The following is a 15529-nucleotide window of genomic DNA, read 5'->3' as shown; positions in this document are numbered from 1 at the left end:
TCAGACGGGAGTTTGTGGAACCCCGGGGGTTGTAAAAAGGAGGAGGAGGAGAGGTCGCATCGTCAGTCACCCCTCCAGCCTGTACAGGAGAAGAACACACTATATGAATTACCTGCGGGACAAGCTTAATGAGACTTATCCGTTATTGATAGCCTTTGCTTTGGTTTTTTTAGCCTCCTCCTTTTTGTTGTGACTGGGTACGTATTGAGTGAATCTATTTCACTTGAGAGACACTCCAACAACATTTAAAAAGGTTCCAGTATCTGAACCTCCTCTAGTCCTCGTGTGCGGGATGTTTCTGGAACCCGGTATTCACTCCTCTGCGTCGGGCACCGGGCACCGCGGCGGCGCCTTCCTCCCGCGACACTCCCCCGGCGCGCAGGGCGACATGCAGCAGCTGGACCGGGACCTCGGTGCCGCCGGGTTGGATAATAACTCGATGCCGCTGCACATGCAGGGAGTTGCTGCGACCGCCTTCAAGTTGAGTCCCGATCACCACCACCACTCCTCCTACCAGGGCCAGAGCGCGGCGGCAGCCTCTTACGCGGCGTCCTATGCCAACTCCACACGGGACTTCCTCCTGAGGAACCGGGGGTTCGGCGGAGAGGCTCCGGCGGGGCCTGCCGGCGACCACCACCACCACCAGACCCAGCAGCAGCAGCACCTCCTGCGAACCATGGCCGGCTCCTTCCACCACCCCGGCGGAGAGGCACAGTTACACGGACACGGCCACCTCCTCTTCCCCGGGCTTCACGACCAGCAGCTGGGCGGGAGACTGGCCGGGGTCGGGGAGGTGTTTGGCCGGGGGGAGCAGTTCCACCAGGGGCCCGGTTCCAGAGCTGACCCGTACGGCCATCAGTACGGAGCTGCCATGGCGGCCGGGCTGAACATGGGCATGGCGGCTCACCACCACCCGGCCGCCTTCCTCCGCTACATGCGCCAGCCGTGCATCAAGCAGGAGTTGATCTGCAAGTGGGTCGACCCTGCAGACGGGACCGGGGCTTCCCAGTGCGGGAGGACCTACGGCACCATGCACGAGTTCGTCACGCACGTCTCCGTGGAGCACGTGGGGGGTCCCGAGCAGAGCCAGCACGTCTGCTACTGGGAGGAGTGCCCGCGGGACACCAAGCCGTTCAAGGCCAAGTACAAGCTGGTCAACCACATCCGCGTGCACACCGGGGAGAAACCGTTCCCCTGTCCGTTCCCGAGCTGCAGCAAGGTGTTCGCGCGCTCCGAGAACCTGAAGATCCATAAACGAACGCATACAGGTAATATAATAATAATAATCATCATTGGTTTGTTTCAAATTATAAACAGTGATTGCATTTTTTTGTGAATTTCAAGTCGGGGGGGGGGGGGGGCCTGGGATAACACGTTTCTTTTGGCTTATTTTTATACTGTATTTCTAGAACTGCACAATTCTGAATGCATACGAACGGAATCCCATTAACATTCGTGCACTTGTTGTTGTTTTCCAGGAGAGAAGCCGTTCATGTGTGACTTCTTCGGCTGCGACCGACGCTTCGCCAACAGCAGCGACCGCAAGAAGCACATGCACGTCCACACGTCCGACAAGCCCTACGTGTGCAAGATGTGCGACAAGTCCTACACGCACCCCAGCTCCCTCCGCAAACACATGAAGGTAAGACTCAAACGCACCGCGGGTATTTTATTTTTTTTGTGCCGCGATTTACGCACACTTGGCACGGGTTTTACGCGTGGGTTGTCTTCTTTTACGCATGGTTATTTGTTGACTTTGGATCGGAATGTCGTATCCAAACATACAGAATGGACGTTATAATCAGTCCTAGTGTTGTAATAAGTGGTGGGTGCTGTTGCAGATGCTTGTAATGCTTTATTTTGCCCCCTCAACCGTGTGCTAATGAATTTTTTTTGGTCCTCGTTCAGGTCCATGACTCTTCGCCCTGTCTCTCGGACGGGTCCCCGGCGGCCAGCTCCGGCTACGAGTCCTCCCCCACTCCCCCCGGGATGGTGTCTCCCGGGTCGGACACACACAGCACCATGTCCACAGACTCAGTGGTGCTCAGCAGCACCGCGCACGGCACCATGTCGGCACCCAACTTCAGCGAGTGGTATATCTGAGGTGTAACGGTCGCCGAGCGTCGTCAGGACACAGCTGTGTGTGTCGCTGCATGATGGTTAAATACTTCTTCAAAAGTCCAGTTATTATTATAAGAAGCCACCAGAAGTTCAGAACTCCAGCGAAGTGCCAAGAAGAGGAATAGGCGTCGGAGAACTCTGAACAGGATGGAAACCAAATAGACTCAGGTTCAGAAATGTATAATTATTGATTTGGACAAATGGACACATATATGAGTGATTGATACCCTTGATAAGGGTCGTACTCTTTACTGTGTAGACCTTTTCTAGATGTATTTTTCTTACAGTACTGTATATTTGTATGTGTCATAAATGTCTTGATGAAGAATTGAAAATGGAGGACCCTTATGTAAACAAGACTTTTTCTTTTTCTGGTCTGCATCCTCTTAGCAGTTGTTGAGCCGTACTGTATTGTACCCATTCTGCAATCTGTTAGTTATCAATCGATCAAACCTGTTTTGGGGGACATATCTTTCTGTACTAGTGATTGAGATATCCTAGACTTGTATACCAAAGGTTGCCACTGTGCCATTCATTACTATATTTGATAGCAATTTTTTTTGAAAGTGTAATTTTCAAGGAAGGACTTGTACAGTCGTTTCAATACTTGAAATGCAATTATTTATAGATCTATTTTGTTAACATGTGCATAGGTGCAATAGGCCCACTTTTTGAATGTTTTCATGCTTGTAATAAAATCTTGTTTATAAGATCCGTTTATTTTTGTTTTCCTTTATACAAACACATTATATTATAGTACATTTATATATATATATGGCTTGCTTATGCATGCATGCTTTTGCACAATGAATATGTGACTCATTACAGCCTGTATGAGTCAACACTCCCTAGGCAACACATGTTCTTTTAATTATGATTAATCAAGATAACAATTTTCCATGTAGCATATTTTGCACACATGTAGCCCTCAAGTATAAAATAAAAGTCTTGCATCATGTATAAATAGTCGTAGCTGGTGCATACAATAATAACTTAAAACACAAACATAATTAGGCTGTAAAGTGTATATATACAGGAAGATATATATTAAAAGAAAGACACGTGTGCTTGTTTAAGCTCCTTTGTGTGTAGCCTATATGGTTGGTGTTGTGATAGGTAGCCATGGGCCAGACAGGAGTTTGTTGTACAAATGTTCCACCGTTGTATAGTGATGGATATTACAGCCTAAATTAAATGAAAACAATACAATACAGACTCGTATATCATGTATGTAATCAGTTCAGACTTTATTGTCCCTCAAGGGGAAATTTGCTTTGCAGCAGTGGTAGAGACACCAACAACAACAAATAACACAACACAAGAAACATCACATCTTACAGAATCCAACCAGGAAAAAGAATGCATTACTGTTATTTTAAAGGAATTAAGTTTAGTGCCCTGGGGATGTACGAACAATCTGTTGCTCTTTAGCCTGGGCTAAGTCCATTTATAAATCTCAAACACTCATCCCTCTAGGCTACAACGACGCACGTTCTGCGTGCGAAGCAATTTATTATTATTAAATGTTTAGCTACAATTAAATTAATTGTTCATAATGGCTCTGATATTAACCTCGTTCCCAGTTTTATCTCCGTGATATAAAGCCTGGTAAAGAACTACGGCCGAAAGTGTCTGTGGGGTAGAATTTCCGGTGTATGTACTTCCTCTGGAAGCTGCCTCCGAACGGACAAAACTTTTCCGCAAATCCTGTCGGCAAACAAGCTATAGAACGACCCGGTCGTGTAGTAAATTCTTCAGGCAAAGCCGTTGCATGGCTTAAACGAGGAAATATTGTGCACTTCACACTGCAATTCGAAACTGGCCCCTGTAAATGTCCTAACACAACCCCCTCCAATGTACAGTAAATTACCAAGTATGGTTTTGTCAATATTCCAATGTACAGTTTTGCTTGTACAGTTGTACAGTGTCCCCCACCCACCCACCCCTCCTACCCAACCTCCTCCACCCAACCACCTCCAATGTACAGTCCCCCCCCCACCTACCCACCTCCTCCAATGTACAGTTTCTACGTCAAATGTATATACTCTCTTTTCTGGACTCTTTTCGTATCACAAACAGTACTGTATTTGCAAATCTGGTATGTCATAGATGTAGCAGTACTGTCTATCTGTATGTCATGTATGTCATATATGTTATGATTAATTGAAAATGGGGGACCCTGATGTAAACAAGACGAAAGTCTTTCTCTGGTCTGCATCCCCTTAACAATTGTATGTATTGAGCTGTACTGTACTGTACCCATTCTGCAATCTGTTAATAAAGTTTTCAATCAATCAATCAAACACGTTTCTATAATTGTTTTTGTCGAAACCGGAAAGCCGGTAGCCTGTACTTCCGTTTACACACGTTAGGAGGCATATCTCGTCCAGCCTACTCTGATCTGCTGGAACACTTTCTTCCCTTTGCCCTGATTGGACAAAAGAGACGACTCCCTCCTTGCGTGTGACGTCATCACGCAGCATCGGCAGACAACATGGCGGCGTACAGGATGATCACTCCAACCCTGCAGAGACTTCTGTTTGTTGTAAAGGTGAGACGAGAGAGTGCATAACGTAGCAAGAACAGCCTCGTTTATGCATGTATGAGAAAGTGTTGCACGACAACAAACACTTTTAATTAATTCAGCCCCATTTTAGCACAGTACTGACGTTAGCTTATAGCTAGCACAGCTACACCACCACCGGTACTATTTACTAGTTGAAGATAATGTTAGCTTGGGTCGTTATTAACGTCCAACTCCGTGTCCGATATATAATATTCAACTCTGTCATACTACTAAGATATTAGTTTTTCCGAAACCTTAAATCCACTCATATCGTTTTTATATGTTATCTCTATCGGTCAATGTCAAACGTGTGGCTGGCTGGCTGGCAGCAGGTTAACCCACCTGCTGCTCTATTGTCTATTTTGACAAACACTAGTTCCACCTGCCAGGATGCAGGTCTATTTATTATCCCACCCACCCACCCCCTCCTAATGTACAGTCCCCTCCCCATCACATGTATATAATATCTGTCAGGATCTATGGGTAACAGTACTGTATATTTCCATATCATATGTCACAAATGTAACAGTACTATATATCTGTATGTCATGTATGTCACTATGTCATAAATGTCACTATGAATTGAAAATGGGGGACCCTGACAAACGTCTTTCTCTGGTCTGCATCCCCTTAACAATTGTGTGTATTGAGCCGTACTGTATTGTACCCATTCTGCAATCTGTTAAATAAAGTTTTCATTCATTCATTCATGCCACACCGAACATCACTTCAATTGAAAACGGACAAATGGATCCCTCTCACTAGTTTGAAGGACTCAGTCTGCTGAGTTGTTTACACACACCTGCAACTGTCACCCAGCATTTTAACTGACATTTATATAGTCTGTTCCGCTTCTTCTACACGTCTTGCATACCTTTACATTTTATTTTGTTGGTTCTTTGTTTGGTATGTCTTTTAACCCTTTCACTGCCACACGACAGAAGGTTAACCCTTTACTATCACACAACCAACGGTAAAGGGTTAACCTTCTGTCGTGTGGCAGTGAAAGGGTTAACCGGCTGTCGTGTGGCAGTGAAAGGGTTAACCTTCTGTGTATTGTCAGAGTGAAAAAAAGAGTGAAAGGGTTAACCGTTTGGTAGTGCGGCAGTGAAGGGGTTAATTATTGCCCTTACCCCTGTGATTTATGTATTGTCTGTGTCCAATAGTCTTATCTAGATTGTTCTTTTTTTTGGTTTATTTCTTTTTTCTTTTAAATTTTTTGTCCCTTTTTCCATGATACCCTTTGAGAGAGGCCCTTTGTACTCTCGCCAGGCCGTCATTGTATATAAGAATAGGTTCTTAATTGACCTGCCTGTTTAAATAAATGTTCAATTAAGAAAAAAGCTATTAGTCTTTTATTATGTCCTTCGACTGCAGTTGCTTACTGGTCGTCAACATTACTTTACAGTCAAGAAATCCAGAATATCGCTCCCCCACTAATTCACCCAGCCCTAATACTCGATATTGCCTCAGGATGCACTGATATCAATATCAGTCCGATACCTGGTCATAACAGAGTATGGGATATTTCCCTCAATACTAGAGTCCGATACCAAGAACCATGTGTAAATGTGTCAGAAATTAAAGAAAAGTGACTTGATTTTCTGTGTTTTGGCACAAAGAAGGATGGATCTCTCTAATGGAGAGACAGGTGTTATGTAATTAAATGTATCCACAGACTCCGATTCAGTATTGGCAGTGAAGATGTGGTATCGATGCATCGCTAATATTCTGTGTAGATGGCACCGCCTTTCACTGACCCAGGGCCAGTATCTGAAGGAAGCGGAATTGGAGATTAACACGTTAACTGCCGAAAACGCCGGAACTCGTCATTCCCCGCCATGCTCAAGTTGCCGAGGACGCCGGAACTCGTCTTTGATATCAATATTTCAAAAATCTGTGATCGGAATCATATTTCCCCTCTGCAGCCTTGACACACAGTTCTGATCTCCTCTCAATCCTCTAGCGGTTCAAGAGCGCCATCTGGTGGCCGATCGGCAGATCGAAACCGGATGTCAACCTTTAACCCGGCAGGACTCACTCCATATGTGGTCCGGGCACTCGCTAATGTTAGAGAGACTCAGTCTTCACACAGTGAACATCGATCGGTGGAAATAACTCGAAAAAACAACATGATTTGGACGTATATACTATTATACAACCTGGAAATAGATCCGGTATTTCGACATCCCATAATTGAAAACTGTCTACTCCACGCTGATCGCCCAACGGCCCGAGGAGACTGGGGTGAGTTTTAGCGTGTAGTATTACCGTGTTCGATACTAACTGCTATGATGAACATATGACCCACATTAGATGAATGGTATAACGTTGCCCACGGAATTATAAACGCCCCCTCGCCCATCCGGTCAACATCAGATGACGTGTAGTAAATTCTAGAAGTACGTCCAATTGACATTTTTGATCTCGCACAGATTCCTACCAAACTGTATTTCATCATCAATATAATGCATTTGGGGCTATAAATCACGTTCTGGAGAAAGCTGCAGAAAGAGATGAAAACATACTTATACTTTAGACCATATTTTAGTATGAATATGTGAATGAAAAAGTTTAACGTTGCTACACCCTGAACAATACATATAGGACCTTGAATGGGCCCTAATAATGGCAATCTAGCAATAGAATTTAAAAAGTTATAGCCCTGCAAAGAAGGGGAACTTCTCCATGTTAAATAGAGCTGGCAACGGATGGTATATCATGATTTTAACCTTAGGCAATCAAAGCGTTAAATGAAGCATTTTAAAAAAAAAATTCATTTCAAAAACCCAAAACCCTGCCATTGGCTGTGGAAGTGGGTAGATTCCAGGGTAAACCTGAGGAGGAGCGGTTGTGTGTTCTGTGTGATCTGGGAGTGGTGGAGGATGAATATCATTTTGTTTTTTATTGCCCTTTGTACACCACTTTGAGGAGGGCTTTATTTGAAAAAATTCAAATTGCAAACCCAGATTTGTTTTGGCAGTCTGAGAGCTGTATGTTGAGTTGTTTTTTTGTGGAGGACATCTTCGGTTTTGCAGGATTTTTGGAGAAGGCATGGCACCTGAGACAAAACACACTGTATCCTATATAATTGTATTTGAATTCACCTTGTTTTTCTGTTTTTCTGTTTATTTACATTGAGTACAGCTTGTGTTATATTACGTTTTATTGTATTTTCTTGTATTTTTCTTTTTTTATGGCCATCTTGGTCTATGTCATTTGTTAAGTAATTGGTAAAGTATATTATTATATACTTATTGTTATGTGTCTTGTAAGCCTATATGGGCTGGGCATACATCTGTATGTAAGACACGAAAATAAAAAATATCAAATCAAATCAAAATCAACCTTTATTTAAAATCGTACGCATCTGAGGTTTCCCTCATTTACAGAAACGACGATTGTACAAAATGTAAACGGTACATAATAAAAAAAAAAATCACAGAAATGTAAACACCAGAGTAAACATAAAAACGTTTCAAAATAATTAAAAAATAACCAACTAAAACAGTTACAGGTAGTCACACAATGGTCTGAAATCATACGTTTAAACATTACAAGGGAAGGGAGAACCTCCAATTTCAGAGAGAGTTGAAGGACAAAGGAAAAGGCTGACTTCCCTAGATCAGAACAAACTTGAGGAACCCTAAGAACCATCCAGTCATTTGATCGAGTTGAATAGGTTCCAATATTCCAATCTAACAGTGAAGAGATATAAACAGGTTGTTTGAAGTTCAGAGTTATTTCTGTGTCTTGCAGCATGCCTCTCTCCAGTCCCGATGCTGTACGGTGGCCTGCAGGGCCCAATATTCCACCATCTACGCCAATGAGAAGGTATGCTAATAGCACATGACTCCATGTCATGCCATTCAATGTCTACAGATGCATGAAATGGTTATTTAGTTAAGTTGATAAAATTAATTGACAAGGTTGATAATTTAGCTAATGAGATAATTTTCTTCACCTCTCCCCGTCTCCCTTTGTCTCTTATCTCCTTCACACGCTCACTCACACGCTCTCTCGTCTCTGTCTCTTTCACACACACTCTCGCTCGTCTCTGTCGCCTTCACACACTCACTCGTCTCTCTCGCCTCTCTCACTCGTCTCTCTCTCTCGCTCGTCTCATCTCTCTCTCTCTCTCTCTCTCTCTCTCTCTCTCTCTCTCTCACTCGTCTCTCTCGCTCTCATCTCTCTCTCGCTCGTCTCTGTTGCCTCTAAATGATGTCAGGAAACTTCATTTCCCTGAAACTCAATATAAACAAGATTCTCCTCTTAAACATTACTCCTCTTTGATCTTCAAACACACTGGGAGTGAGTAGCCCCTGGCTGTAACACACACACACACACACACACACACACACACACACACACACACACACACACACACACACACACACAGAGAGAGAGGCAGGGGGGTGGAGGGTGGGAGAAGGAGAAGGAGCTGCTCTGTGTTTTATTGGTGAGAGGGGGTGGGGGAGGAGGGTTGTCTGTCGGGGGAAGGGGATGAGGCAGGAGAGAAGCTTTGTGAGGCATGAAGCGGGAGAGGGAGAACCCCCCCCCCAACACACTCCCCACATATGATCTTTATTAAGACTGTCACTTTTTCCCAAAGTAAAAGAGGATTAATCAGAATCCTCCGATACACCCCCCCCCTCCCCTACAGCCCCATTCCTTCTCCTAATCAAAAGCAATCCCAAAACAATTATTAATGTCATGAGTTTGGAGAGTTATAGTTGCGCGACCTCTGGGGAGTGGGGGGGGGGGGAGAGAGAGAGAGAGAGGGAGGGGGGGAGAGAGAGAGAGATTTCAGTCACTATTTGTGAACATGGAACAGCTCTGTTCAAAAGCTCTAAACTGTGATGTCACCAGGAGACACAACCTGGAGCGGCTCCACTGGCTGCGGAGTGGAGACCGATGTGGCAGCCGGTCTGAACGAGTCAGACTCGGGGCTAGATCCACAAAGAGTGGATTGCACGGTGCAAGTTGCACCCTTACAATTCATTATGAATTGAAAATGGGGGACCCTGATGTAAACTAGACGAAAGTCTTTCTCTGGTCTGCATCCCCTTAACAATTGTGTGTATTGAGCCGTACTGTATTGTACCCATTCTGCAATCTGTTAATACAATTTTCATTCAATCAATCACTGTGCAGATTGATTGTTTTTTTTTTGTATGCAGTCAGGCCACTGAACTTGGAAGCAGGCCAGGCCAGTGTTTCTAGTTGCACCAGCGCAATAGTTAGATAACCTAGGTGGGGACAACCAGGAGATCACTGCAACTCACACAAGTTGGAGAACTATCTCTCTCTCTCTCTCTTGCTCTCACACACACACAAAGGGAGCCGCATGTGATTGGTGGAGGCGGGACCCTTACAAAAAACTGCTAATCATTGACACATGCTAGCCTGTAATAATCCCCCCCAGAAAAATCTACTTTGCATTTGATGTATTGCAAATATATGCCATCACACACACTGGCATTTAAAGGGTTAGAATTATAAAATGAATATGTGGTGTTATGATCAGGGCTGAAGTTGAATAAAATATTGTATTTTTTTCAATCTGACGTTACAAAAAACTGAAAATCCATCAAAATCAGTGTTGTTGCTAATCATACATTATGCTAGCCTGTTTTTTAACAATAATTTGTGATGCCATCACAAACATTGGCATTTAAAGGGTACAAATAAAAAAAGATCCTGCACCAGAATGCAGGAAACCAGACCCCCTGCTTAAAAAGTGGCCTGACTGGGGCTATATTTTGCACTATATTTCCTGGCCTGAATGATTTCCCCAGTCCGGCCCTGGTTAAAAGCCTCCAATGCTTATTAGTGTGTGTGCGTTTGAACGTTTGCATGTTTCAACCATACATTTCCATTTATAAAAAAATATATATAAATTTTTTTTAACCTCCTATAATAGTGGGGGTCGCAGCTCTCTTGACACCGTTATTTGGGGGTCGCGGCCTGAAAAGTTTGGGAACCCCATCTAAACAATCAATCCATGCCACAGCCAGATATGTAAAAGATGAAAGACTCACACAGCTATGCTGATTTGGCCAGACGTCCAGCCATTTTCGTTTGAAAACTACTTTTAGTCAGGGGAGTGCCATGGTTTCTCCACTCCATTATACCTTTAGTCAGGGGAGCCAGTACGCACCCTTCAGAGGAGCACGTGTTTAATTGTAGCACCATCAGTACTCACCCTTCAGAGAATGTGTTTAATTGTAGCACTATCAGTACTCACCCTTCAGTGAATGTGTTTTAATTGTAGCACTATTAGTACGCACCCTTCAGAGCAGGTGTTTAATTGTAGCACTATCAGTACGCACTAGGGCTGACCTTTGAAGCTTTTTTTCGCCGTCGAAGCTTCTGGGCCCAAGATTCGATTATAATTCGAAGCTTCACAAAAATAATAATAATAATAATATATAATAATAATAATATGAATAAAATGTAACATTTTACATTTTTTTTTATTTATTATGTTGTGGGACTTGTCTCTAGCTTTATAATCATTTGTTTGCAGTATGAAATAAAGCCTCAGCTGTATACACGTTTGTAGATGTGATGTGAATTGTGTTTCTGGTGGTTGATTTCATCCAGGCATGTTTAAAAAAAAAAAAATTAATGTACGTAGGTGTGTTGGCCATGTGTGTGAGTTTGGTTTAGTGTTTGTTTCCCTGGGCTAGCGACAACACATCGTAGCTCCCAAAGCAACCAAACCACCCACAACACTTAACAGTAACTGTCCTTTGGAAAGTTTGAGTTATTTTCCTTTAAGGGTTGCAGACATCAGCTAATTCGGTGCTGATGGTGGGTTATACTGCTGCCAAGAGAGGAAGAGTTGTGACTTGAGAACACGCTGCAGAGCGCTCGGCATGTAACCCAGAGATTATTATCTGTGTTCTGCTACGTCTGTAAATGACACCCATCTATGGGTTTCCCTGCTGACCATGTGGTGTGTCTGTGTCACGTACATTCCTCTTGAGATGGAAAATACTCTAGTGTTTACAAACATTACCAACCAGCTTTATTTACAGTCCCAGAACACAGGAAACTAGTGGAAAAGTAGGTATGTTGACCTAGTGTCTAGTGTTAGTCCTTGTATCGAGAGGTGAGTCCGTCAGATGGAGAAAACATGTCTCTGTTGCCATTTTGTACCCATTGTTTACATTGGTTCGCTGATTGGACCTTACACTGTAAAAATCCATCCACATTTCTGGATGCCCACAATTACTTTGATGGGCTGAGATGACATCCGCAGTTCATAATGGGGTGTAACGGTACACAAAAACCACGGTTCGGTACTTACCTCGGTTTTGAAGTCACGGTTCGGTACGGGTTTTCGGTACAGTGGGGGAAAGTTTGGCTTTCTATGTTCCACTCAGGGGTGATGTAGTGTGCAGTAGCTAATTGTACTTGTAGGGCTGTCAACGAATATTATATATTGAAATTAATAAACGACTTGTAAAGAAAAAAGAAAATAATTATAATTATATCAGATTGTTAAAAAAAACAGCCACCGGTGGGCGGTCGTTACTGGTTAACATACCGCTGTATTCGTTCGGTACACAGCCGTTCGGTACGGTACGGTACACACTGAAACGGTTCGGTACGGATACATGTACCTTTACACCCCTATGGATCAAATTCGGTATGCGGTAAAAAATTGTTAACAAATAAAAAAGTTATACTCCACCATCCTAGATGGTACATGGAGAGAGAGAGAGAGAGAGAAAGGAGTGAGGGGTTTGTTGTGAAAACGAGTGGCTAATCTGTGATCATGTCTCCTTCCACAGACCTTTGATAAGATCCTGATCGCAAACAGGGGAGAGATCGCCTGCAGGGTGAGACTCACACACACATACACACCACAACACACACACACACACACACACACACACACACACACACACACACACACACACACACACACACACACACACACACACACACACACACAGTCTCTGAATCCAAGTGGGCTTTGACATTGAGAAGCGGACAAGGAAGTGAATACAGACCACTAGCCTATAGCTGTTGACCAAACGCACCTCTCCCCTAGTTTTAAGCTCGGCTAGTTGTCCATATCCAAGTATTTGTTAGATTTGTACGATTTTTTTTTGGAAACTGCTTTAAATTTGATAGTGAATCATTTTAGAAGTGTGAAACTTCACCTGGAAGTATTTAACATGCGCTGTTGTGTATTTCTGACTGTACATAATGAGATATATTAAAAACACAAAGCATTCTTCTAAAAACATATAATTGACTATAGTTTATTGATCAGTAGGCCCCAGTAGACTTCAGTATACTGGTAGAACATGTATCTTGCGTCATACCCAAAGTAAAACATATGGAAAGTGTATAATATTATTGGTCCTAGAATGATGTCTTAAACTGTTTTTTTTTTGTTTTTTTATTTTTTACTTGTGTATATATATATTATATATTAATATATATGTATTCTGACAGGTTATCAAGACATGTAAGAAGATGGGAATTAAGACTGTGGCCGTGCACAGTGATGTGGACTCCAGTGCTGTGAGTCTGTCTGTCTCTCTTTCTCTCTCTCTCTCTCTCTCTCTCTCTCGCTCGCTCGCTCTCTCTCTCTCTCTCATAGGTTTCACCTTCTCCTCCACTGTTATCTCCTCCATAGACTGCTGTGGACCTAATAATAATCTAACATTAGTCAAGTCAAGTGTTCCTTTATTAATCTCCTTGGGGAAATGCAGGTGTCATAGCAAGACATGGGAGGGAGAGGGGACGTGCTAGTAGAATAGAGTAATGGAACTATATGCAATGTATACTCTTATAATAAATAATAGTATCTTGATAGTATACATAGTAGTAGCACACTGTGCCAGAGTCCGTGCAGTGTTTAGTAGTTGGGAGTCGAACAGTTCTCATGTTCTCCAGCTGTTAGTTCTCCCAACTATTGGCAGCAGTTCATGCCCCAACAGCCTGGTGTTCTACTGACTACTGACGTGAAGGACTGGCTGAGGTGGTTTGTGGTCTGTCGGGGGAAGGGGATGAGGCTCAATGTGCTCCTCTTCTGGACTAGCTCCTCAGAGAGGGTGGGGGGGGGTTCTCCATGGTTAGAGTCCAGCTTTTTCCTCATCCTCCTCTCTGCCACCACCTCCACTTTGACCAGCTCGACTCCCACTACGGAGCTAGCCTTTCTCACCAGCTTGTTCAGTTTGACTCACTATAGAGCTAGCCTTCCTCACCAGCTGGTTCAGTTTGACTCACTATAGAGCTAGCCTTCCTCACCAGCTTGTTCAGTTTGACTCACTATAGAGCTAGCCTTCCTCACCAGCTTGTTCAGTTTGACTCACTATAGAGCTAGCCTTCCTCACCAGCTGGTTCAGTTTGACTCACTATAGAGCTAGCCTTCCTCACCAGCTTGTTCAGTTTGACTCACTATAGAGCTAGCCTTCCTCACCAGCTGGTTCAGTTTGACTCACTATAGAGCTAGCCTTCCTCACCAGCTTGTTCAGTTTGACTCACTATAGAGCTAGCCTTCCTCACCAGCTTGTTCAGTTTGACTCACTATAGAGCTAGCCTTCCTCACCAGCTGGTTCAGTTTGACTCACTATAGAGCTAGCCTTCCTCACCAGCTTGTTCAGTTTGACTCACTATAGAGCTAGCCTTCCTCACCAGCTTGTTCAGTTTGACTCACTACAGAGCTAGCCTTCCTCACCAGCTGGTTCAGTTAGTTTGTGTCTCTTAAGTTGATGTTACCCCCCCCCCCCCCCCCAGCATGCCACGGTGAAGGAGGTATCCGCTCAGACGGGGGTCCCTGAGACTAGAGGGGGACTGATGAATATCAATTGGTCCTTGACACAAAGAAGGTTGAAAAGCACTGATCTATGTTAACTGATCTAAATTAAAGGTGCCGATATAACACTGAGGAGAGTGAAAGCTATAATCAAAATAAATAATAAAATACTCCCCGTCACAGCTTGTTGTAAGTACATTAACCCTTTCACACGACAACGGGTTAACCCTTTCACTACCACACTACAGAAGGTTAACCCTTTACTATCACAGTACAGACGGTTAACCTTCTGTAGTGTGGTAGTGAACGGTTAACCTTCTGTATTGTTGCAGTGAAAGGGTTAACCGTTTGGCAGTGTGGCAGTGAAAGGGTTAAGTGGAATTCAAGTATTTTCTCATTTTGCTGGGGTTCCCTCTGCCCCACTCGAAGGACCGTCGCCCCCAATACAGTACAGAGCGCCCCCTGTAGACCGTTAGCATCCGATACAGTCGTCCATACACTGTACTCTCTTAAGCAGCCATGTTAATGTGCCAAGTAGGAGTTAATGTCTTGTAGAGTGTCCTTGTTGATGCACTGATGTGGCGATTTGATGGCAAGGTAAGACTGAGTGGCCTGAGCACCAACCCCCTCTAACAACACACACACATTGCCACCTTGTTGATCCAGATGTTTATGGTAATCCTATGGAATCTGGCCTTGTGGGGACAATGTCTGTCAGTGACTCAGCATGGGGTGTCGGTGTGTGTGTGTGTGTGTGTGTGTCTCTGTGTGTGTGTGTGTTAACACGATGGCAGAGATGTTGTTGTTGTTGTGTTTTCCAGACCACACAATTAGCTGAGGTTAGGTTGAGAGATTTTTACTTCCACTCCCTTATTGAGTTCCCAGGTGGTTCCCTTTCTCCCTTTCTTTAACCCTTTCACTACCACACTACATAAGGTTAACCCTTTCACTACCACTTTCACTAGTGTGGTAGTGAAAGGGTTAACCTTCTGTAGTGTGGTGGTAGTGAAAGGGTTAACTGGGTATTTGAATGCGTCTGACTCCCGCCTAAACTGACAATG

General features: G+C 43.8%; 2 protein-coding genes across 2 annotated transcripts in view; both read left to right on the top strand.

Annotated features, from left to right (window-relative positions):
- Positions 1-292: 292 nt before the first annotated feature.
- On the top strand, positions 293-2103 carry LOC311234571 (zinc finger protein ZIC 2-like; the record flags this gene model as incomplete). The annotated part of the gene is made up of 3 exons (XM_084321819.1): positions 293-1268; positions 1479-1642; positions 1909-2103. The coding sequence occupies 3 exons, from the start codon at positions 293-295 to the stop codon at positions 2101-2103; spliced, it is 1335 nt and encodes a 444-aa protein (XP_084177945.1).
- Positions 2104-4615: 2512 nt separating this feature from the next.
- The window catches only part of pcca (propionyl-CoA carboxylase subunit alpha), a gene marked incomplete at its 5' end in the record, with an annotated part of 94715 nt that continues 83801 nt past the window's right edge, over positions 4616-15529 (top strand). The window contains 4 exons of the mRNA XM_084321475.1: positions 4616-4672; positions 8447-8521; positions 12490-12537; positions 13163-13231. Coding sequence (XP_084177601.1) covers positions 4616-4672; positions 8447-8521; positions 12490-12537; positions 13163-13231 — 249 coding nt within the window. The remainder of the gene's footprint in view (positions 4673-8446; positions 8522-12489; positions 12538-13162; positions 13232-15529) is intronic.

The sequence above is a fragment of the Notolepis coatsorum genome (genome assembly GCF_963971535.1).
Source record: "Notolepis coatsorum genome assembly, chromosome: 9".
Lineage (NCBI taxonomy): Eukaryota > Metazoa > Chordata > Actinopteri > Aulopiformes > Paralepididae > Notolepis > Notolepis coatsorum.
The sequence above is the reverse complement of the archived record's forward strand: the minus strand, read 5'-3'. Positions and strand labels throughout refer to the sequence as shown.